Source organism: Peromyscus leucopus, chromosome 3 (genome assembly GCF_004664715.2).
Source record: "Peromyscus leucopus breed LL Stock chromosome 3, UCI_PerLeu_2.1, whole genome shotgun sequence".
In the NCBI taxonomy this organism is placed as follows: Eukaryota; Metazoa; Chordata; class Mammalia; order Rodentia; family Cricetidae; genus Peromyscus; species Peromyscus leucopus.
The window spans coordinates 147,947,487-147,972,238 of record NC_051065.1 but is presented as its reverse complement, the minus strand read 5'-3'; the positions used below and the strand labels follow the sequence as shown (position 1 = coordinate 147,972,238).

The window sequence follows — 24,752 nt, the reverse complement described above, 5'->3', positions numbered from 1 at the left end:
ATGGCTACTCCTAGAAACCCCATCCAATATCTGTAGTCCAGTCAACACTTACAGGAGGTGGAATGGGAACAGGTCCATTAGGTGTATGAACAGGGGCTGGAAATAAAGGGCAAACCAAAAGGTAGCCACTCTGCCCTGACGCAATGAAGTCTTGAAGGCTGATGACTGGGAACTAGCTGCCTATGGCTCTCCAGGAGAGTGATGTTCACACTGATCTCTGTGTGGAAGTTCATCATGGAACTAGGGAAGAGCCAAGAACATGGAAAGGCCTCTCAAGTTAACCCACAGTAGTAGTACTGCTATTCTTGATGGATGTTTCGTGTTTGGCCTCAAACTGGCTATCTACTGGAGGGTCACCTTGGCTCTGCCTGAGAGTGGGAAGTACACCCTGCCCCACCTGGCGTGTGCAGTGGTGGGGGATGAATCTGGAATGCTGTGCACATGACCACTGTACCCACTGACTTTATCCCTAGGCCCACAGCCAGGATTTAGAGACTGCTAAAAGCTCCATGGAAATGGACAAAGGGGAAAAGATAAGCTTGTGACGTGACATATATACATTCAGAATCTTTATTTCAAAACAGAAACTACAGTAACATTAATAGAAAGTATATATGGAAATATTCACAACCTGGCCATTGACAAATGGAAAAGTTCTACCCAGCATACTGCCAGCTCACTGAGGAGCGGAAGAGGTAAGTTAGAGCCACTTTTCCCAGCAAAGGCTCTCTTCATAGCTTTTGAGTTTTCACCCCGGGTCTCAATGACCATAAGGAGTCATGAACAGGAACTGAAACTGAGTACTGAAATACTGTTCTATGCAAAGGGTTGCCTAAGGGTCTGGAATGTGTAAGCACCAAGAGGGACAGAGGGATCCAGTGACCGATGGAAAAGGGGTCATCAGGGCCACCTCCATTAATGAACTTAGCGGAGAATGAGGGGATGGTGTGGAGGGATCCGTGACGACCCACGTCAGCCGGGAATCTTGGCATTCCTCAACACATCACAACGCCATGCTTCTTAGTCCCTCTCCACACAACTGGGTCTCCAGGAGCCCTGACCTCACACTTTTCCTGTTCCCATCATCCCTCCCAGCGAGAGTGAGGCTGGCCCTTCCATCCTCAACCTCAAGGAAGGACCCCTCTCCAACAAGGACAGGGAGCCGGATGTGGACTCTAATCCTGGTGCACACCCCAGCCGGCAGGCAGAGGCACTGCTGCTCATAAACACAGGGATGAGTTTCCATACATTCGAGCAAAAGAGAGCTCCCGGAGCGAAGGAAGTGGGCACTGAACAGCGGAGCAAAGTGCCAGTGCACGTACATTCACATCCTCCATCGGGCCACCCCGCACACTGTCACTCCACCGTCCCTAATGTGTCCAGCAGAGTCAAGGCCCCCTCGGGCACTCAGCGCACTATCACAGGAACATGGTGACATGGGTAGCCTGAGAGTGTAACCGACATAGACGAGCATGCCATGACCACAGAGCAACAAGGTACTCAGACAAGGTAATTAGTAATCATTCAGGAAAAACCCTCTCCCAGAGCTGAGGTAACAAAATCCAAAGTTAGCTATGAATCCCTTTAAACCAAAATAAAACAAAACCAACACATAAAATCTCTTAAGAAACAAAATTGAAATAAGAAATGCCTATAGAAAGCTACTGCATTTAAGTTTCTCATTCCTATGGCTCGCTCACCAGGGGGAGGGTAGTAGGGGTGACCAAAGGAAAAGAAACCGTTAGTTCATCAGGACAGGAAGGAGGTGCTTGGCCCAGGGGAAGGAGAGGCATTCTGCAAGCCTTCCTTTCTCTGGACTCTGCAAAAGGCCACCAACACCACTAACTCCAAAACCCGCCTTTGTAACAAGCAGAGATTTCAAGTAACACTACATAAAAACTCTAATCTTCAAAGGCCCACAGAGAGCTGTGAGCCTTTTCCTACAGGCACTCACTCTCCTGAGGAAGACCCTCGAAGAGTCTTTGTCTAGAATGGAAGCAGCTCACACGCCACCATTAAATCAAGTCTGTTCTCCGTTCACGCCACACCATCACCCCTCCAGCACCAAACTTTCTCTCCTCTAGAACCTCTCTCTAAACACCTCCCTCCAACCCAATTTCCTTAACTCTTTCATTATTTGGTAAAATTACACTTAAAAAAATAAATATTTATGCAATAAAACCTGAAGATAAAATAAATAAAACTCAAGTTACTTAGCTGTGCAGAGCTGTAACAAGTGAGGAGGGCTCTCATTTAATCCCCATGCCCCCCCAAAACACTAGGTATGAAGATTGTTTTCAGGCAAGCTGAGGTTGGGGGGCCAGGGCTGCACCCCACTCCTGCTCCCTAGGTGAGAAGGGGATCCTAGAACCTAAGCCGCCCCCCTCCCGACATGAAGGTAGGTTCACTCAATCTCTCCCGATCAGATTACAAGAGAAATAGCCAAGAAAGGAAACAGTTAACAAGCCATTGGTGATCCGGCTAACCCCAGCAATGGGTGCAGCTGAGTGTTCACAGAGTGTGTGGGGTGAGAAAAGGATCGATTAGCAGCGTCCAGAAGCAGTCCCGGTTCATCCTGATGAGGTCTCCCCGCTTCGAGGAGGTTGCTTTCCACGTTGGAGGGAGGTGAAGGAGGGAGGTCCGCCTCAGGCATTGCCAGGGGTATCCTTGACAGGCTGCATGCTGTTCATCTCCATCGCAGAGGTCTTCCCAGCCTGTGCCTGCCCCTCGAAGGCCCGAGCGATGTCCTCGAAAGTCCTGCCTTTGGTCTCAGGGACTTTGAAGAAGGTGAAGATTAGGAATATGATGAGGAAGGCAGCGAAGATGATGAAGACGTAGGGTCCCATGAGGGCCTAGGAGACGGAGAAGGCAGCAGCTGATTATCTCATTGTTATTTGGCGACGGCTCTTCCATACTGAATGGAAGGGTAAGGTTATAAAGACATCACTGTGTCTCCCTGCAGTTCCTTCTATCATTCTTTTGTACAGTCATTCAAACTAGCTTCTCAAACATCTGAGGATGCTGTTTTGTTTCTGATTTTTGAGACAGGGCCTCACTTTGCAGCTCTGGCTGGCCTGGAACTCACTCTGTAGACCAGGCTGACCTTAAACTCAGAGATCTGCTTGCTTCTGCCTCCAGAGTGCTGGGATTAAAGGCTTGTGCCAGGGCTGGAGAGATGTCTCAGTGGTTAAGATGTCTCACTGGCTGCTCTTCCAGGACCCAGGCTCTGTCATTCTCAACAGCCAGAAGGTATTATTTATAAGCCAAGGACATAGTGGTGCACAGACATACATGCAGGCATAACACCCACACACGTAAAATAATAATAATAATAAAAAAAAGGTGTGCCACCAGGCCTGGCCCTTCTGAGGATTTTGATCTTAAGACATTTGTCCATATAAGGTTTAAAATCCAGGCATCTAGAAAGAGCCATGGGAATGCTTTATATAACAAATCAGCTCCAACCCATCCTTCAGATTACAGAGCCTTTAGTTGAGGAGCACTCATTATCAATGCTAACTGAAATGATGATTCTACTATGGGGCTTGAGAGGTCTGGGAGCTTGGTCCTGCGCTTCTGTCCCGCCCGAACCAGAATTATATGCTCGCACCGTACCAGACATTTTATATTTTGCTTCTGACAGCCGGTCTCTCAAGGTTCCTCTTTTAAATCTCACCCAGTTTTGCCCTCATTGTAGCCTAGGCTGGCCTCAACTTCATACGAATCCTCCTGCCACAGCCTCCCACCACATGTGCTGGGATTGCAGACATGAACCACCATGCCTCCTGGCTCGTCCTTCACCTCTCCAGTTTCCTTGCAGGAAATCTGGTATAAAGTTCTTGACACGCAATCTTCCCTGGAGCATCTACCACTAAGGCGCATCTTAAGCGTGTTGACTTAAGTAGGCTAGTTTGTGACTGATGATGCTTGATTTTAAATTTACTTACTGCAGCCGAGGGGAAGAACATTCCAACCAAAAAGTTGGAGGTCCAGTTAGAACAGCCAGCCACTGCCACGGCAGCCGGGCGGGGGCCCTGGCTAAAGAGTTCAGCCACAATAAACCAGGGAATGGGGCCTGGTCCAATCTCAAAGAAGGCCACATAAACCAAGATAGCCACAATGCAGACAAAGCTCATGGCTTCATACTTATCCTGTAAGAGAAGAAAGCAAAGCCGAGTCCGGTTAAGAAGGCAGCATTGGCATAGGTCCGTTTTCGGACTTGTTGTATAAAGCGGTCGCTCTACCTGTGAGTCAAAAACCCTAGTACCCCGAATCCCAGCTATTCTATCCCACTCATCCCATTTTGTACCAAGACCACCAGTTCAACATTTGTAAAACGGAACTACAAGACAATTTTTGCAATTTTTTTTTTTTGGTTTGTTTTTCAAGACAGTGTTTCTCTGTGTAGCCCTGGCTGTCCTAATTTGATCTGCAGAGAACAGTGGCCTTGAACCTGCCTCTGCCTCCCACGTGCTGGGACCAATGGCATTGCCACCACACCTTGCAGACAACCTCCTACCTTCGCCAGGATTGGGATTACAGGTGTACACTACTACCAATGTCTGACCCTTCAAGATGACTGTCAGGAATTGAACAGACAGGGCCTGTAAGATGGCTCAGTGCATAAGGGTACCTGCCATCAAGTCTGAGGACCTGACTCCGGTGCCCCAGACCCACATGATGGAAAGTAATTGGAGGATTAGGAATTCAAGGTCATCCTTAGCTACAAGAGACCTTTCCTAAGCATCAGGCAATGTATCTTATAAGCCTTATTACATGCACACAAGGATGCCTGATTACCAATCTCTGAAGGGGCACCTTTAATAAAACTTTTGGGCATCTCCAATTTGACTTTACTGATGACCTGGAAGGTCATCACCTCAGCGCCCAGAGTCACCTGCAGCCTCTGTAACCCCGTTCCAAGAGCACTCACCTTTAGTAACAAAGAGACGGTCATGAAGACGGAGCAAACAGCCATACCTCCCAGGCCAATCATGTGCAGGGTTCTCCTCCCCGCCCTCTCCACCAGGAACAGCTAGAAGACAAGACATTGCCCATTTCACCAACACGCCGTGTGAAGGACTCTACTGCTTCAGCCCATATCTCCAGGTACCTGATCCTTCCACACCTCCCCTTTCCCATCCAGTCCATATTTGCTGCAATTCTTTCTCCCAGGGGAATGAAAAAACAAAAAACAAAAAACAAAAACAAAAAAAAAAAGGTTTAACTAGATGTGGGACGTTGAAAGATAGGCAGTCTATGTCCATGTTTGTCGAACACTTGTAGGAAGGACTCTCGTTTCCCCCGTCCCCCATCCCAGCTTCCCAACTTACAGAAACGACAGTGAAGATGGTATTAACCACACCGGCTCCAATCGTAGCGTAGATTGGCTCCTGGACACCTGCATCCTTGAAGATTCCGGTTGAGTAATAGAATACCTGGAAGGGGAGAAAAACCGCATCACTGATTGCATCCCAGGAACACGGGGTTCTTGGCCAGTGCATTAGCTCTGGACCTCTCCCAGTTATCCAAGTCCAGCTAGTGTTTCCTTCTTCTAATGCTTATCCCCATTACTTAGTTTACTTTCTTTTGGGGGGGGGGGCACAGGGGAGTGCAACATCTTACTCCGTAGCTCCGCCTCTCCAGGGATCACAGGAGCTCCTCCCCATGCCCACCCAGCTCACTCACCTATGCCTTCTTTGTTCAATTTTAGAGATTTAAGTCCTACTTTTTCTTTTGTCTCAATTCCTAGTCCTCCTGCCTCAGCTTCTCTAGTGACTGATATTCGATGTGTGTCACCACTCACCTCTGCCTTTACATCATTTCTTAGTTATTATGCAGGACATGGTGGCACACATCTTTAATCCCAGCCAGCACCCAGGAGGCTGAGGCAGGAGAATCTGTTGAGCTCAAGCCAGACTGGTCTATAGAATGAGACAAAGCCTCAAAAAAGGAAAACCCATAAAACAGCAACAAAACCCAAAGGCTGGTGACACGGCTCACTAAGAGAGCCCTTACACCCACAGGTCCCGAGTTTAGTCCCTAACTGCGTAAGATCAGGGGGAAAAAAAAAGAAAGAAAACAGGTTGATAAAGTAATTTCTAATTCTTCTGTAGACCGGATTTCCTTTTTTTTCTGTTGTTTTTCCTTTTTGAGACAAGGTCTCTCCATGTAGTTCTGGCTGTCTTGGAATGATATAGACCAGGCTGACCTTGAACTCACAGAGAGCCACCTGCCTCTGCCTCCCAAGTGCTGGCATTAAAGGTGTGCACCACCGCGTGTACCACCACCACCACCACCACCACCACCACCACCACCACCACCACCTGGCCACTTTCAGAACAGACTCTTGGGAGGGTAGGCTCAGGAAAACCCCACCCTGCAGTTTGGGTTAGAGTATACCCAGACAAAATCTGCTCATCTGAGTAAACTGGGAGCCATCCTAGTACAATAATGCATTTCCTGAATGAAGTGGGACAAGGGCATCTTGCATTATGTACCCTTGGTCACTTGTGATGCTTTGGGTCCTGTTTTGCAGGACCAGGACTGGTGTGAGGTAGCTGACCTCAATCTCCTAGGCATTAGTGACCATCTTGCTCCAGCTTTTGAGTAACTACATTCTGCAGACACATGCCAACCTGCCAACAAGATCAGGTGATTTCAGTAGAGTATTGCTGGCCCCTTTGGCCCCATGGCAGACACTCACAGCGTTGATCCCCGAGAACTGCTGAGATAGCTGGAGGACCACGGAGATGAGGAGCGGCTGGTGGTAGTTAGGTGACCTGAAGAGCTCCAGCACGGTGACCTGCTTCTCCTGCGCCATCCTGGTGCTCTCGTCTTTCATCTCCTGTATCTCCTGGGCTACATCCTGGGTACCCCACAGCTGCTGGAGGACTGTGAGAAAAAGCCAAAAGGAATAAAGATACTGCGTGCCCCGCCCCCCATCCCACCACCACCCCACTGTTGCCTGCTGTCAGTCAGCAGGCAAGGCAACGCCAGATGAATGCATCCACAGCACCCATCTTCGCTCGTCTTCCCACTTCCTTCAGGAATCGGAAAACTTTCCGTGCGCATGGAGAAGCAGGAAAGGGAGATGACAGATGAGGAATACTCACTCTCCTTAGCACGCTCTTCCTCCCTTTTGTTAATGAGCAAGAATCTCGGGCTTTCGGGGCAAAATGGAAGGGCTGCGCTTTGTAGGATAGCCGGAATGATGGTTAAGCCCAACAGCCCCGGCCACAGCTCCTCAGAGCCCAAGATGAAGTCCAAACCAAAGACCTAGATAGAAGCCAAACAAAGAGAACACTAAACCCCAATCATATTTCCCGAGCCACAGATTCACTATTTCAAAAAAGAAAAAAAAAAAAAAAGAAAAAAGAAAAGAAAAGAAAGATCACTTATCCTTTTACCACACATAGAAAAGAGAAAACAAATTGTTTCTTTTCTTTTCTGGGCCCTGCCTGCATCATTAGCCACCATATGAACTATAGTAATAGTATCTGAAACATACACATATAAATACACCACTGAACACAAGCCAGATCCTGAGTGGCTTCACCTACATCATTCACAAAGCACAGAGCTAGCATGCATTAAATATGTAAAGCTGCAGGTACCTGAGCCACCAGAATCCCGACGACGATGCCCAGCTGGTTTAGTGTGCCAAAGGCACCCCGGAGGGCGGTGGGAGACACCTCTCCGATGTACATAGGCACAAAGCCCGTGCACAGTCCACAGAAGATGCCAATAATCAAGCGACCCAGGATCAGCATTTCAACGGACTCCGCTATCTTGGCAAAGCCCATAAGGCAGCCACCAGTGATGGCCAATAGGTTGACCAGAAGCATTGAATTCCGCCTGCAGGTTAATCAAAGACAAAGTGTAGTTAGCCAGGAAAGAGGCTCCGGTCCCTCCTTCCCTCATGGCTTTGCTCTTCTACAGCCTCTGAGGTACAAATCTCTTTCCCTTTGTTCTGCGGCCTTGTGTATTTGAGGGAAACATGTCACCACTGAGCTATACCCCAGTTTTTCCTTCTTTCAGAAGAAAAAGTTCATCACTGTGTGTGTGTGTGTGTGTGTGTGTGTGTGTGTGTGTGTGTGTGTGTCCAGGTGCCAGTGTGCCGCAGCACACATGTGGAGCTCAGAGAACAACATCATGGATGGAATTGGTTCTCTCTTTCCACCTTTATGAGGATTCCAAGGACTGAACTCAGGTCATCAGGCTTCTTGACAAAGGCCACCATGCCAGTCCTTTTTATTACATCCATCATAGAATTGATATGGTAATGATAACAGGACATGTAGGACAATTTTTTTTTTCATTTCACTGAAAACAATCCTCTCAGAAGGTAGGTAGTTTCAGCTCTCTGGGTAGTCACAGGCTAGACTAATTAGTATTGATAGCTGATAGGGAGTGAACTAATAAAGCTTTATGTGCTACACAGTGGTCAAGTCACTGACACTGGTGAAAAAAAGTCAAAGATTAGCACTGGAAAGCCTCACAGCTGAGGGCCTGTGACCGACTCGAGACCAGGTCTCGCTATGCAGTTCTGGTTAGCCTGAAACTCAGATCCACCTCCACTTGCCTCCTGAGCACCACCACGCCCAGAGAACTGGGGATTCCTGACTCCAAGAGACCAGTGGATTACCAAGGGAGCTGGGAAGAATTTTCATGCATGAGTCCCACCTCTAGGGACCTGGTTAATTGGTTAATTGGCTGTCACAGCACTAGGATTCTTAAAGGCCCCCTTAGGGGATCCCAAATGTGCAGCCAAGGTGCACAAATTCCGTTAAGAAGAAAAACAAATTAAGAAGTTTTGAGTAATTTTTTAAAAAGTAACTTAAAAAAAAAAAAAAAAACTTCTCTCAGCCAGGCGATGGTGGCCACGCCTTTAATCACAGCACTCCAGCACTCGGGAGGCAGACACAGGCGGATCTCTGTGAGTTCAAGGCCAGCCTGGTCTACAGCTTGAGTTTCAGGACAGCCAGGACTACACACACGAGAAACCCTGTCTCAAAACAAACAAACAAACAAAACCCAACAAACAAAAAAACCAAAATAATAGCTAAACATTATCCAACAATAGATGGCTTTGCTAATTATCTTAAATTCAATTTGTGTATCTAGAATAGCTAATGTGTGTGACAAGATGTGTGTCACAGTGTCTGTGGAGGTCAGAGGTCAGCTCAGAGGTCACGGAGGTCGGGTCTCTGCTTCCTATGCCTCCTGAGTGCTGGGCCTGTGGGCTTGTGCTACAATGCCCAGCGGTTAGGGTATATAGTTTATCAAAGGTCTCTTTTTCAGTCAATTCCTGAATGTATATGATCCTCTTAAGATATTTTATTAATTTATTCAATTTTCTCTTTTGGGGGGGGAATCAGTTCTCTCACCATTTTCCACAAGTCACAGATTACAAAAAGTCTTCATTTTATAAAATACAAAAGACTTCCAAGAAACCTCCAAAAATATTCAGACCTTAAAGGTCATAGCTGACCCCACCACGGTAAAATCGAACTAGCCTGAGCGGAACCTCAGACCAAGTGCTCACACAGCAGATCTGTACAAGGGCAGCCTTATTCCAGGCCAGGGGGACTAGCTTTCCTGGAGTATGACTCAACGTGTTCTCACGCAAGGCGCATGCATCCTCTCCCCGATCCAACACTCTCTCTGCTTGTCTTCAGCGAACCAGTACAGTTCCTGCCCAGGGTCTGCCCAGTACCTGCCAAAGCGGTTGACAAAAAGTCCAACAGAAAAAGAGCCAATCATGCCACCAACGGAGAAGATGGCCACACACAAGGACCAGAGGGTGGTCAGCAGCACCTCACTGGGCAGGTCTTCGAGCCTTTCTTCCAAAGTGTAGTTGAGAAAGTCCCTTATGATCTGCAGGATAAAATGCACAAGGGGGGACAGACCATTCCATCTGGATGGGAACCGTAGACAAGTACCGTACCGGGGTGGCTTCCTCCCCCAGGACGGGAGGCACGAGGGAGCCAGCGGAGGCACAGGCTTTGAAAAAGACAATTCTGGGGCGTCACCCTAAACATCCAGTAGGTGGCAGCACTAATGGTCAACGGTGTAACCCACCCAGCCACAGCTCCCCAGGGTCTTGGGAATCCCTAAGGAAGGATATAGGAAATGGATCACTACTTGGTGAGAGGGCAGGAGGCCACAGCATGAGGAGCAAGCAGCTTCCGGCTTAGGCTTCTTTAACAGTATGTGCCCTCCCCCATCTTAGCCAGGCATCTACATTCACAATCTTAGTTAAAGAATTAAGACTTTCCCGTTCCTTTTCACTCAGGGCGATTGACACTCACTGTCTCAGGCGCATTGATGACTCCAGTGTTGTAGCCAAACTGGAACGAGCCGATTGTGGCGATAGTAATGGCGAACACCAGAGATGGGGTCACCTGTTGAGAAGGGGGAAATGTTTATGAACATTGACTAATAATATTCTTCCCCTTTCCAGGGTGTCTGGTTGATGTCCATCTTATCCTCCTGCCTCTGCTTCCAGAATGCTAGGATTTCAGGCACATTTGGGGAGAAAGACCTTTTTAGAGGAACTGGAGTCAGTTCTTTTGGGCTGGTCTTCAGAGCCAGTACCAGGCTAGCCAGGGCTACACAGTGAGATCTGTCTCAAAAGGAGAGGCAGAGGAGGGTCTTGTGGGGAGGAGGGGGGAGGGAAAAAGGAGGGAAGGGGGTCTTGGGGGGAGGAGGGGGAAGGGGGAAGAGAGAGGGAGGGGGAGAGAGAGCCTGGGCACCAGGCGTAGTGCACGTCGTCTGTAATTCCAAAGCCATAGGATCACGAATTCAGTCAGCCTGGACTATATACATAGCAAAACATTGTCTCAAAAATTAAAGACAACAAGCAAAACTGCACCAGACAGAGGCAGGCATGAAACTGCAATAAGGAACTGAGTGCAGAGCATGCAATGGCTGAGGCAGGAGGATAGCCATGAGTTCACAGCCAGCCTGGGCTACAGTGTGACTTGGACTTAAAACACAGCAAACCCCAAAACTCCCCACAGTATAAAAGGCAAAGCTAAGACAGCTCTAAGTTTCCTAAAAATTAGCCATTCTGCAGAGCTGGATTCGGTGTGCTCTTCCCGTCCGTCCCCCAGACTGCAGAGGCCAGAGCAGCAGGTAGCAACAGCGTGGCCACAGGGATTGGAAAATCAAAAGCAGAACCCCAGAACGAGCTAATGGCACAGATGACTGTGTTCTCTCCTCTCACACACCCAATAACCCCCTTCCACTCTCAGATCATCTTCCCTCACCCCCTTTAGATTTTCGAGACAAGGTTCCAGTTTGTATTCCAAGCTAATCTCAAATTCAACTCCTCAATCCTCCTGCTTCAGTCTCTCAAGTGTGGGATTATAGTTGTGAGCTGCTATGCCCAGCCTTTTTTTTTTTAAAGTTCTACATATCTGAAAAACACGTTTTTCCTTCTGTACCTGGTCTATTTCACATCCATCCCAGTTCCATTCAGCTTTCTAAAAAGTGTCATGACTTCATTTTCCTTTCCTTTTCTTTCTTTCTTTTTTTTTTTGGTGACAGGGTTTCTCTGTGTAGGCCTGGCTGTCCTAGAACTCAAGAGATCCACTGGCCTCTGCCTCCTCCAGGTTGGCTTCATTTTTCCTAACACCTGACTGATACTCCATAGTGTATCACAACTGCTATTTTTGATTCATTCATCCATTGATGGGCACCTAGGGCCGGGCTGCTCTTATCTCTAGACTATGTAACCAACCAGCAACATCCTGGGGCCCTCTCGAGAGTCTTCCTGTTCGCTAAATATGGCACTATTCTCCTCCACCCAGCTGGGCAGAGCGTCTGCTCATTTCGAACACAATATTAGGAGCCATTTTTAGCAGAATGGAATCAGGCAGATAGCACCTTGCTGGGGATCACTCAAATGGGCAGGGGTAACTCAAACTGGAGTCTGAGGCCAGCCTCTTTGCCCACCACAACCTCTCCAACTGTCCTTAAGTTTTTTTTTCTCTAAGGTCACACCGAGTGGCAGGCTGGGAGCTTATACCAGAGTTGACCTTCCGGCAGCCGCCCAGCCTCAGTGGTAAGTGCTGTCTATCCCGGCCAGGCTTTCCGTAAAGTCTTTTCCTTGTAGTAAAAGCCTCTTTTCCCATCTCCTCTACTGTCCCGCTTCCCCCTTCCCCGACGCCCCGCTGCTAATTCACCTTATTTCCAAATAAATTATCTTCGTGAAAATGCCCTTTCCCTTACAAATACTGCTTCCTTCAACTACAGTAAGATACATCCTACACTCGCGACCACAGTAAGGACAACCGGACTTCTCTCTCCACAGTACTCGGGGATGGTTGGATGCTGAGCAAGCCTAAGCCAACCCCAGGTCCTCTCAAGGTCTAACGCTTTCCCGAGCCTTCCTGCGGGCTCCGAGACCCACTCATCATCGCCAAGCCCAGCCCCTGTCCTCTCTGCCTTCAGCAGTCTCGTCACAGCTGCATCAAACACACCCGAGACGCCAACAGCTTCTCTGGTGACTTTCACATGATAGGAGGTGCCCGGGAGAATCCTCATCAGGTATGAGATGCACAGAACAGTAACGGTAACACCAGCAGCGAATGCTGGAGCCGATACGAAAAGGCCTCCCTCCGGATGGCTCGGTGACTTAGGAGAGACTGGGGCATGGCAATCGGCACCAAGACCTGCCTTTGTGAGGACCCCAAACAAACAAAAATAACCAGTTCTTACCTTCGCTGTCCCCATGGTCCCAATCTACTTCTCAAGCCTTAAGGACGATCTAGAGGTAGGTTCCAGAGACACCTTTCCCAGTCCGCGGCAGCAAGCTCTCTGGGTCCTCAGCAGCAGTCAGAGGGCTTGAGGACCATCACAAGGACCACAGCCAGAAGCCCAGCCTACCTATTTATAATCTCTGCAAAGGGTGGAGCCTCCATGCTCGCCCACCCCACCCCCGCTTCCAGCCTTTAACCTCTAACCTCCGGAATTCAGTGACCTCTGTTATCTGATCGTCACGGCTCCTTCCCCCAGCCCCCTCGCCTTCGCAAGCAATCAATTTCCCCCCTCCTCTGGCTTTTTACCACATCCTCCCTGTGGTTCTGTCTTTCTTTTTTTTTTTTTTTTAAAGCCCATCCAAATTCCTTCCCCTTTACAAGAGCCGACAACCTTTTTGTTTCACGGAAAAAAACACTGAAAAGTTTGGAGGGCGGGCAAATTTGAAGGCGCTGGGGACAGAATCAGTCTAGGGAGAAGAAAAGCTAAATCTATCTAAGGCAGAGCTGAGTGGGTGCTGCCGTCAGCTGAAAGTCATCCACGGAGTGGGAAGCAGAGGATCCAGGACCCTCTGCGTCTGTCAGCTGCCTTTTCATTACAGGCTGGGGGTGCAATCTTGAAGGGAAAGGAGAGCCTGTCCCGAGTAAACTGGCAATGATTTGTCCAGTTGTGAAGGTAGCCTGGATGTCTTGGAGCCTGACCAAAGCTCCTAGGCTGCAGGAAGAGGAGATCAGTGAGGTACACGGCCCCAATTCCTCACCACAGCATGCCTTACTTACACTCCCCCACCCCTTGTGAATTCTACCACTCCCTCACCTGTTCTGAGCTTACCCTCACCTGTTCTGAGGTTTATAGCATCTAGAAACACAACAAACATCCAATTCAACTTAACAGATATTTGCTGAGTACGTTCTGGGTCTTTAATGAAGAATAAAAAATAGAGAGAGCCAGGCGGTGATGGCGCATGCCTTTAATCCCAGCACTCGGGAGACAGAGGCCAGCTGGGGCTACAGAGTGAGTTCCAGGACAGCCACTCACAGAGAAAACCAGTCGAGAGAGAGAGAGAGAGAGAGAGAGAGAGAGAGAGAGAGAGAGAGAGAGAGAGGAAGAAGAGGAAGAGGAGAGAGAGGAGGGGTAGAGGTGGTACAGCAGTTACCTAGGCCCCAGTTTATCCCCACCCCACCCCACCCCCGCCCCAGAAATCAGGCAGTCAATAGACAAGGACAACTGATTCTCACATAAGAAATGTTTGCTAAAATCCTATTCACTGGGGACTGTGCATTTCTTGAAAGACAAGCATGAGAAAAAATATCTGATTACCACACTGTACAAGAAAAGAAAAAAACTGGGTAGGAGAAAAGAGAGCGCAGGGAGGTCAGTGATGGCCAGCAGGAGGCAGGAGGGATTTCAGGTGAGTTTAGCCGGGGAAGCGCTGAGCTTGTGACAGACACGTGGGTGGCTGAGGCTCCGGCTCTGACTGGCTGGAGAAACAACCCTTCCCCGCAGGAGATGGTGGGGGAGGGGAGCTCGGCATATGCACGAGGAAAGAGAAGCATCTTTACTCAACAGCTTTGGTTTGTGGCCCCAAATCCAGGCTGACTGGCTGGACTCCAGCAAACCCAGCCATTTTCTCCTTAAACGAGGGTCCTTCCCGAATCCGCTCTGCACCTGAGTGGAAGGAAGGTGACATCCAAGAGAACCTTCCCGAGCCTGCACCCCTCTCTCCTCCCTCCATTCTCCTGTCTAAGAGGCACTGAGTCGGAAGCCCCTTTAATTACCACAGCAACTGAATTTAGCAGCCAAAGGAAAAACAATGCCCAAGGCCAGTGCCGGCCGGTGGGAATAGATTCCATCCATTTGTGTAACACTGCATTTTCTTGTAGCCGTGTTAGAAATAATAAGGGTTTTCAAGACTTTGGCTCGGCAGGTAAAGGCACTTGCCGAGAAGCCTGAGTTCGACCCTGGGACCCACATGGTGCCAAGAGAGAGCCAACTCCACAAAGTTGTCCTCTTTTTGTTTGTTTGTTTGTTTTCTTTTGTGTTTTTTTTGAGGCAGGGTTCATCTGTATAGCCCTGGCTGTCCTGGAACTCAATATGTAGACCAGGCTGGCCTTGAACTCAGAGATCTGTCTGTCTCCTGGATAGAGTACTGGGATTAAAGATGTGCCCCTCCACCACCAGGCTTATTATTTAAAAATTTGATTTTATTAGAATTAACAATTCAAGGCAGGCACAGTGGCATGCCTGAAGTCTTACCTCTCAGAAGAGAAGAATCCTTAGTCTCAGGCCAGTCTGGGCTCCTTGCTGGTCTCATAGAAATGAACAAACTAATAATTCAGTTCTTCAAGGCCAGTAGCCTTCCGTGATGATAAAGAACACAGGAGGTTCATGGCCGGCCTTGTAGCTTGTTGTAAGAACCATGATGTCTATCTGTCTTTCTCCCTCTCATTTCTATTTATTATGCATCAAAATATCTCTTTTCCACTCTTGCCAGGGGCACAAAACTCTGGGCCTCCCACAGACTGGGCTCTACTCTGGGGCTGGCCGCCAGCCCTCCACATCGTGGGACTGGAGTCTGAACTCCTTGTTTCTTGTTCTCTCTTCCTGAGAGCACAGGGATGTGGCCACAGAGGTGGAAAGCAGCCAGAGGCTGCTCCTTCTTTGCCTACACTGATTGGAGGAATAAATGAATGAGTTGTGAAGGTCCAAGATTGTGCCTGTTCTCAATTGGTGTAACATTATGCAGAGAAAGAGCCTGCGGAGGATTAATTCTCAGATGCCTGAAGCCTGTAACAGAATATTGTTTTCTTGGTTAAGAAATAAGCAATGTTGCTGGGTGTGGTGAGGCATACTTTTAGTTCCAGCGCTCAGGGAGGACGAGGTAGGAGGATCTCTGAGTTTGTGACTAGCCTGGTCTACATAGAGACCCTTTCCAGGCTACGTAAAGAGACCCTGTCTCAAAAAAAAAAAAAAAAAAAAAAGCTTCGGTTTGTGGCTGAGAATCCAGACTGAGGGGTTGTACTGAAGCAAACCGGGTCCTGGTCCTTCTCCAGGGCAGCCAAGCCCACACAGAGAAAGACTGTCTTGAAACAAATAAAAACAGACAAAAAAGAAAGAAAAGAAAGAAGCAGTGTGAAAGGGAGATAGACCCGAGACCTGTTTTCTTTGGCAAAATTCAGGACTACTTTCATTTTATTTTATTTTTGTCTATCTCTCCTTTTTTTCTTTTTTAAATTGGCCTGGTACTGGCTCACAACCATCTGTAATTCTAGTCCTAGGGGATCTCATGCCTTCTGGCTTTCCAGAAACTGCACACACGTGATACACAGACATACATGTAGGCAAAACACCCACAATGCATTGAAAAAAAAAATAAAGGTTAAACATTTTCTTTTTTAGAGGTACTGCAGAGGGTGGAAATGGGCTGGTGATTTAGGAGTGACAGGTACTCCAAAGCTGAAGATTGTCTCTGAAACGGGCAAAGTGCTGGGTGGTGCCAGAGAAGGTTCTACCTGTCGCAATTCATGTATTTTAAAGATCACAGCTGGAATTCAGCTGAAACTCGTGAATTTAAAATGTGCTCAACAAATTGAGACAAATGCTGTTTGAGCCAGTGGCTGCAAAGATGCCCAAAGCCTTGTCCTACCGTGGCCTGAGCCAGAGTCCAAGTTAGATCTTCATCTTGAGCAACAGATAAGAGCCCTAACTGTGACCAGTTCCCTGAGGCTCTCGGTGCATTGTGGGAGTGGATGCCACCTGTTGCCTGGGGTCCTTGGTGCACTTCGGGAGTGGATGCCAAGAGACTGTAAACTCGGAGGCCCAGTGAGGGAGACCAACCCTGAGGGACGGAGCGCACCGCAGTGGCCTCCTGGCTGGCATGCGCTAACAACACCTACCTATCCTTAGATTGCTTGTGAGATCTCTGTGAGCTCTTCTGTCTTTGCTGGATATGAAAGAGGAGGAAGTATGAAGGGACCTTTTAAAATGTACCCAGTTGGGAGCTAAGAGCAAAGGAGGTGTGCTCAGTAGAAAGGGGACAATGGGAACAATGGCCGGGTATCAGTTCCAAATGCAGACACCTGCAGAGTGTAAACCTCGGTCCGGCCCCCTGCTAGTTTGTGTTGAGGTTTGTTAGTGTGAAAGCTAAGCAGGAGGACAAAGGATCCTCCAAAAGAGCACTCAGGCTTTAACGCGCCCTGTGCAGGCCCGGGGAACACAAGCCGGGACTGTTCTAAAGACTGCGCAGGTCACACTATTTGCATTCGTACCGTTCCGCACAAACAGCAGTGCGCATGCTTTTATTTGTCTGATTTTAATCTTTCTCTACCAGGTGAGGTGTCCCCATAATTCACTTTGAATCTGAAAACACTGTTTAAAAAAAGAAGAAGAAAAGAAAAGAAGCCCTGGGGTGAAGAAAGGAAAAATCTGAGAAATGCTGCTTGCCCTGTTGACACTGTGTTTAAACCATTCATTACTGCCACTGGTCCTGAAGACCGAATTCCAGCCCGCTGGTTCTCATCACTGCCGCGGATCTTTCCTGTCCCAAAGTCTCCAGGAACAAATTCCAAAGTAGGGCTAACTCTAAGCTAAAATTCAAATCACAGCGATCTACTCAAAACATCTTCAGCGATTACTCAGGAAGGCCTAGGTTCAAAGCGCCTTTGACTAGAGATCCGTGGGCCACCGTGTAAAACATTCCAGCAGCCTTACACACCCAACTGAAAAGCACAGGTTAACTTTATTAGAGAGTATTTATCCCATCTGACTTGTCCCAAATCCTCTCTCTGGTTCACTCCTCTCTCCTTTGTTCTCTGCGGTGCTGGGGATTAAAACCGGGGCCTCATGTATCCTAGGCAAACCTATACCCCTCTCAGCCCTCAAAATTCTCCTATTAATATGTAACCCATGTAAAAATCATTCCTAATCTGTTTTTCTATTGTTGTATCAGGCCTTCAGGATCCAGTGAGTTATTTTACGCTTACAGTGCACCTCAGTTGGAACACTCAGGTTTCAGACACCAAGATGAAATGTCCTTTTTCTTTTCTTTTCTTTTTTCCCCCAATGCTGGGTACTGAATATAGGGCCTTGCATATACATGCTAGTCAAGTACTCTACCACTGAGCTGTAGTCCCAGCCTGAAATGCCCTTTTAAAATGATAACTACTGGGGCTGGAGAGATGGCTCAGCGGTTAGGAGCACTGGCTGCTCTTCCAGAGGACCCAGGTTCAATTCCCAGCAACCACAGGGCAGCTCACAACTGTCTGTAACTCTAGTTCCAGGGCATTTGACCCCCCCCCCCCACACACATGCAGGCAAAACACCAATGCACATAAAATAAAAAAGAAAAAGGAAAGAAAATGGTAACAGCAGGGGCTGGAGAGATGGCTCAGCTCAGAGGTTAAGAACACTGGGTGAGGGCACTTGTCTTGAACCCAGTGACCTGAGTGTCATCACCTGGACCCACATGATGGACAATAGCTTCTGAAAGTTGTACACACACACACACACACACACACACACACACACTTTGGCATGAGTGTGCCACCCCATAGACAAATAAATCTGAATGTAATGATAATAGTAACGACTGTGTTACAAAAATGTTTTACATTACTGTAGGCACACACACACACACACACACACACACACACACACACACACACACACACCCTGCCCAACACAGTCTCACAGGGCTGGTCTGGAATTCACAGCTCCTCCTCCCCAGTGCACCACTCTGCCCAGCTTCTTCTACTCTGCACACTGCTTTAGTTTCATCCACCACATTGCCTGTTTTTACATATGAATTTGAGTAAAAATTGAATGAACTTGCTGGGTGGCCCAACACCTTTAATCCCAGCATTGCCGGGCAGTGGTGGCGCACGCCTTTAATCCCAGCACTCGGGAGGCAGAGGCAGGCGGATCTCTGTGAGTTCGAGGCCAGCCTGGGCTACCAAGTGAGTTCCAGGAAAGGCGCAAAGCTACACAGAGAAACCCTGTCTCGAAAAACCAAAAAAAAAAAAAAAAATCCCAGCACTTGGGAGGCAGAGACAGGTGGATCTCTGTGAGTGCAGTCCAGCCTGGTCTACAGAGTGAGTTCTAGAATAGGCTTCCAAAGAAACCCTGCCTGGAAAAACCATAAACAAACAAACAAATGAACTTAAAGAAGTCACTCAGTTGCACTTGCCCTACTTCAAGCATTCAGTGATCATGTGAGATGCGGGTACACGGTACAGGTCGGCTCTTGACTCACTGGCACGCTTCTAACATTATCCCGGGAATTTAGAATGTACACTCAAGGGAAAACATGCTTTCAGGTCAGCTTCCTGAGTACAGGGACTGCAAGTGTGTGCTGCCATGGGGGCGGGAGTGACCCCATGTTTTGGCTGAGACATCACCTCCACTAGAAAGCCGATTTCTCCATCTGTTCCCGGGTCCTTACTTTTTCTTCCTCGTCACCCTAATTCACACTTTCAAAGCAAGAGACTTGGGACCTTTTATCTATCCTCAGGTACTTTACACAGTACTAGATATATATGAATGAACAGCAAACAGAATGAATGAGCAAACAAGTTTATGTAGTAGTAACTTAAGACTCTACCCAAGCATTTGGCAATGGCAAAGTGATGCAGCCATGCTTCTGGGTCAGAGAACTAGGGTAAAGCTGGCTGAGAAGAAATAAATGTGTTAACCTACACCAAAGCACGCAGGCTTTCTTTAACTCTACATGTCCAGAGCGCTAGCAACAAATAGCTAACGGTGCTGATGGAAGACTCTCGAGACAAATTCATCACATTCACAATTAGCATGTTAAAATCATCCCGTGTGGCACAACGTAGTATGTAGAGCTCCAAGATGAGTCAAGATTGCCCTGGAACTCTGCACAGTTGACTACTGTGTGCCATGGGCGGATAAGTGCATTCTCCAGGGGTTCCTGTGCTGGAAGCCTGGTCCAGTGTAGTGATGTTAGAAAAGTGAGACCTTTAAGAAGCAAAGCCTGGGCCAGCACTTTATTGGTGTGTGTGTGTGTGTGTGTGTGTGTGTGCGCGCCACAGCACACACATCTTTCGGGGGTCAGAGGACAACTTTTGGGAGTCTTTTCTCTCCTTCCACCACGAGGCCCCAGGAATTGAACTCAGCTGTCAGGCTTGACAACAAGTGTCTTTATTCTCTGAGCCATTTCACAAGCCCCGAAACTCCTTTTCTAAGTCAGGCTTTCAGTCCTAGACCTTGGGAGAGTGAGGCAGGAGGACCAAGAATCCCAGGTTAGGTTGGGCTATATAGCTCAAGTATATTATTATAGCAACAGAAAGTGGACTGATACTGTTAAATAGTGTGTTCATCATCTCTGCGTCATATTTTAAAATTTAAATCACAGTCCCCGCCTGCAGGATGACTCAGTGGACAAAAGTCCTTAATGTGGAAACCCGATGACCTGAGTTCCATCCCCGGAATCCTAAAAGCACCAAACCCGGAGAGGGCTTTGCTGTAAGAGTGCTGTTGCTCTTGCTCAAGGCTGCAGTTCCATCCTCAGCACGCATAGCAGGTGGCTCACGCATGCCTGCAACTACAGCTCCAGGGCATTCAGTACCTTCTGGCTTCTGCAGACACCTATGCACACACAAGCACAGATACACACATGAATAAAAATCAGCATCGGCAACCCTGGCACTCCTAAGCGGGGATGGGAGGCAGAGAAAGGGAGAACCTGCCTGGAAGCTCAAGAGACAGTGAACCCCGAGTGTGCAGAGCAGCAAGAACAAAGGCGACCTTTGACCTCCACATGCACACAAAGCTCACACGTACAATAATAATAATTTAAAACAGGACAAGACCAAGCGTCAGCCCAATGTGGTGGCTCACTGGATCACCCAGTGCTTGGCCACAGAGGACAAAACCAAGAAGACAGTAACAGTAGAATAAGGGAAAACGGAAGACTCTGTACCACCCTCACCCGTCACCATCATGCCCAAAAATCCCAGTCGGCTGGCTGACCACAGGGGCTGGACATACAGAAGCGAAGGCAGTTTTAGGGCATTTTGTAGTAAATTGTTCATTTTGATTTTTTTAAAATAATAAATTTATTTTGTTATTGTCTGTTTTTGAGATAGGGCCTCACTATGTAGCCCTGGTTGGCCTGGAACTCACAATGTAGACCAGGTTAGCCTCAAACCAGGTTGCGTCTATAATTGGCTTTCCATCTTCATCAGTACTTAAGTCATCCACTGGGCTGAATGCCTCAAAAGATCTCACAGACCTCATCGACATGAGCATTTGACTCAGGACTGACAGGTTCCAATATGCTGAAGAGATGGGCAATGTTTCTTGCTTTTTGTTATGACTATTCCCACGTATTAAGGACTGGTTGAGTGGTTGAATAGTTATTAAAGTAGTAGAACTGATACGTGTGTGTGTGTGTGTGTGTGTGTGTGTGTGTGTGTGTGTGTGTGTGTATGTAGAGGGGGGCAATTTTACAATAAAAATGGCGTAATTTGCCGGGCGGTGGTAGCGCACACCTTTAATCCCAGCACTTGGGAGGCAGAGCCAGGCGGATCTCTGTGAGTTCGAGGCCAGCCTGGACTACCAAGTGAGTTTCAGGAGAGGCGCAAAGCTACACAGAGAAACCCTGTCTCGAAAAACCAAAAAAAAAAAAAAATGGCGTAATTTGAAAACAGTTTTACAGTTTGTAGTATCTGGCATATGGAAAGCTTTGGTGGCTGGTGAATTAATAGCAGAGCATACAGATAGCAACAATCTCCCGACCACCCTCTCTCAGAGTGCAGGTTGGCCTCGGACTCGCTAGGTACCTGGCTTCCACTTCCTAACTTTTTTTGTAGTAAGTTGTAAGACTTTAAATCTGCCATCTAGAGATCCTTTCGGTTTTTTGGTTTTGCTTTTGTTTTTCGACGTAGCTCTGACTGTCCTGGAACTCACTATGTAGACCAGGCTGGACTTGAACTCAAAGAGATCCACCTGCCTCTACCTCCCTAGCGCTAGAATTAAAGACCTGTGCCACCATGGCCAGCTTGGTACTTTTGCTTTATAGTAGTAATACCTGTCACTCACAGGCATTAGAATACTGCGGGAGAGGCTGGAGAGAAGGTCGCTGATTAAGGGCACTCACTCGCTGCTCTCTTAGAGGACCAGAGTTCAGTTCGCAGCACCCACATCAGGTGGCTCACAGCTTCCTGTAACTCTAGCTCCAGGGATCTGACCTACCCTTCTGGACTCCACAGGCGCTCAAATACATATACATACACACATAAATAAAACACATTGGGGCTGGAAAGATGGTTCTAGAGCACTGGCTGCTTCTAGAGGACCTGGATTCCACTCCCAGTACCCACACGGCAGCTCACAACTGCCTATAAAGCCTGTAACTCGGATCTCTGTGAGTTCGAGGCCAGCCTGGACTACAGAGGGAGTTCCAGGAAAGGGAGTTCCAGGAAAGGCACAAAACTACACAGAGAAACCCTGTCTCAAAAAACAAAAAACAAAAAACAAAAAAAAAAACAACAAAAAAAAAGCCTGTAACTCAAGTCCTAGGGGATCTGATGCCCTCTCTGGCTTCTGTGGACACCAAGCATTATTACACATGATGCACGAATGGACATACATGCAGGCAAAACACTTGTACATATAAAATAAATTAAAATAAAAAAAAGGAACTGTGTAATCCTCAGGAGGATGAGGCAGGAGGAATCCTTGAGCTTGGGGCCAGCCTGAGCTACACATGAGATGAGAATAGAAGAAATAAGTAGTTAAATAAGGAGAAAATTTCCTTTTACATTTTATTTAAATGAGTTATTGTACTTTTAAATATTAGTATCAGGGGCTGGAGAGGTGACTCAACAGTTAAGGGCACTGGGTGCTCTACCAGAGGACCCGGGTTCAACTCCTAGCACCCACATGGCAGCTCACAACTGTGTAACTCCACATCCTCACACAGACATACAGGCAAAACTCCAATGCACATAAAAAATGAAAAACAAAACAGCGACAACAACAGAAGCCCAGGGTTCAATTTCCAGTACCCACATGGTGGCTCTCAACCACCAGTACCCCCAATTCTAGGTGATCTCCCCAATTCTAGGTGATCTGACAGGCACACATGTGGTGTATGTGCACATGCCTGCCTACCATGCATTCAGGCAAGACATTCACACATCACGTAAAACTAAATGAAAATCTAAAACAATATTTCGTACCGTTAATCTCTAACACTAGGATACGTGGGCGCTTTGATTCATATTCTGGGTAGTGAGTTATGAATTTGGGGACACAGTATAGTTGATAACTCTGTCTCACTCTTTTGTGTCCTTCATCCTGAACAGCCTCCCCAGCAGGCTGAGTCCCAGTTCCATATCTGGTCATCAGTTTCCTCCCCTAGGGCGTCTGTTCTCAATCTGCGGGTCATGACTCCCACAGGATCACATAGTGGATATTTAATTATGATTCATAACAGCAAAATTACAGTTATGAAGTAGCAATGAAATAATCTTATGGTTGAGGGTCACCACAACACGAGGGACTGTATTAAAGGGTCACAGCGTTAGGAAAGTTGAGGACCACTGCCCCAGGGCAGCCTTCCAGACAAAACTAAGATCTGATTTTCTTTGTGCCACTATCTATGACAAATGTCCCTATAGTGTAGTGCTTATTAAAACCCACAGCAATTATTTACTTCCTGCAACTGCAAGCAAGTACTCTTTGGGAAGGGATTTTATCCTATATCCATGGAGATTAGCAACAGGTGGCCAAAAATGATGAAACGGATGAATAAAACATGTGCTATAACTGTATATCCTTTGGAACATTTAATCTTTCTTTTCCTAAAAATTAATTTATTTTCACTTTATGAACATTAGTGTTTTGCCTGCATGTATGTCTGTATGAGGGTGTCGGGTCCCCTGGAACTGGAGTTACAGACAGTTGTGAGCTGCTGCGTGGGTGCTGGGAATTGAACCTGGGTCCTTTGGAAGAACAGTATGTGCTCATAACTGCTGAGCCATCTCTCCAGTCCCAGAATATTGAATTTCTAACTAAGCTATAATCTAACTATATAATATGATCAAAGGAAGGATAAAATAAAGTTAATGACTTACTGAAGTCTCAAAAATGTCCCTTCCCAGGGCTAAGGGTATAGCCAAGCTACAGTTTTTGCTTAAAAAGGATTCACTTTGGATAAGTCAATCCTTTTAGGGATATAGGATATGAGAAATACATGAGAATACACAAAAGCCAGAAGACAGTGTTGGATGCTCTGGATATTGAGTTACACACAGTTGTGAGGTGTTGGGACTAGAACTCAGGACCTCTGGAAGAGCAGCCTGCACTCTTAACCACTGAGCCATCTCTCCAGCTCTTCATAAACACTCCTAAAGGTCACAAGTATACTAGCAACACTTAACGTTTTATTGATTTTTACTTATGTGTTTCAGTACTGGAGATTAAACCTATGGTCTCGCTGGGAAGTGCTCTACTTCTAAGCTGTGATTTTCAGATGCTGGGATTCTAGGCAAGAACTAGTCCAGGCTTTCACCTCAATTCTTTATAAAGTTAGCTTGCTTTAGGTGGTGGTAGTGGTTGTTTTCTTTTCTTTTCTTTTTCTTTTGCTTCGGGTTTTGTTTGTTTGTTTGTTTGTTTGTTTGTTTGAGAGAAAGTTTATTTATGTAGCCCTGGCTGTCCTGGAACTCACTATGTAGACCAGGCTGGCTTGGAACTCACAGAGACCCACCTGCCTCTCCTGTTGTTTTATCTGCTGCACATGTGAGCTCCTGGGAGATTTTCCTGTCTCTGTCACCTGTGCTGGAGGAGTATTTTGTTTGGGGGCGGGGGGGGCGGTGGATTATAAGAACCCGGCCAGATTTATGACAGCAGTCCTCAGGTTTGAAGGTAAAGGCTTTTCTCACCAAACCTTCTTGTCATCCCACAATTACCTTTTGAGCTCTGCTCAAGCAGACAATAAACTTGCTCATTACCACTTCTTT

The 24,752-nt window shown here is 47.3% G+C and overlaps 1 protein-coding gene across 3 annotated transcripts in view; it reads right to left on the bottom strand.

Moving 5' to 3' along the window:
• Positions 1-553: 553 nt before the first annotated feature.
• Positions 554-24,752, bottom strand: part of Slc2a3 (solute carrier family 2 member 3) — a 68,334-nt gene continuing 44,135 nt past the window's right edge. For 2 of the 3 annotated variants that reach the window (XM_028857815.2, XM_028857816.2), the window contains exons 3-11: positions 10,314-10,406; positions 9,719-9,879; positions 7,617-7,857; positions 7,116-7,278; positions 6,707-6,894; positions 5,334-5,438; positions 4,934-5,035; positions 3,948-4,151; positions 554-2,852 (exon numbers count right to left, since the gene is read on the bottom strand). In XM_028857815.2, coding sequence (XP_028713648.1) covers positions 2,646-2,852; positions 3,948-4,151; positions 4,934-5,035; positions 5,334-5,438; positions 6,707-6,894; positions 7,116-7,278; positions 7,617-7,857; positions 9,719-9,879; positions 10,314-10,406 — 1,464 coding nt within the window. In that variant the 3' untranslated portion in view covers positions 554-2,645. Of the gene's footprint in view, positions 2,853-3,947; positions 4,152-4,933; positions 5,036-5,333; positions 5,439-6,706; positions 6,895-7,115; positions 7,279-7,616; positions 7,858-9,718; positions 9,880-10,313; positions 10,407-12,726; positions 13,095-24,752 lie in introns of those variants that run through there. The other variant, XM_028857817.2, reaches the window with a different exon arrangement.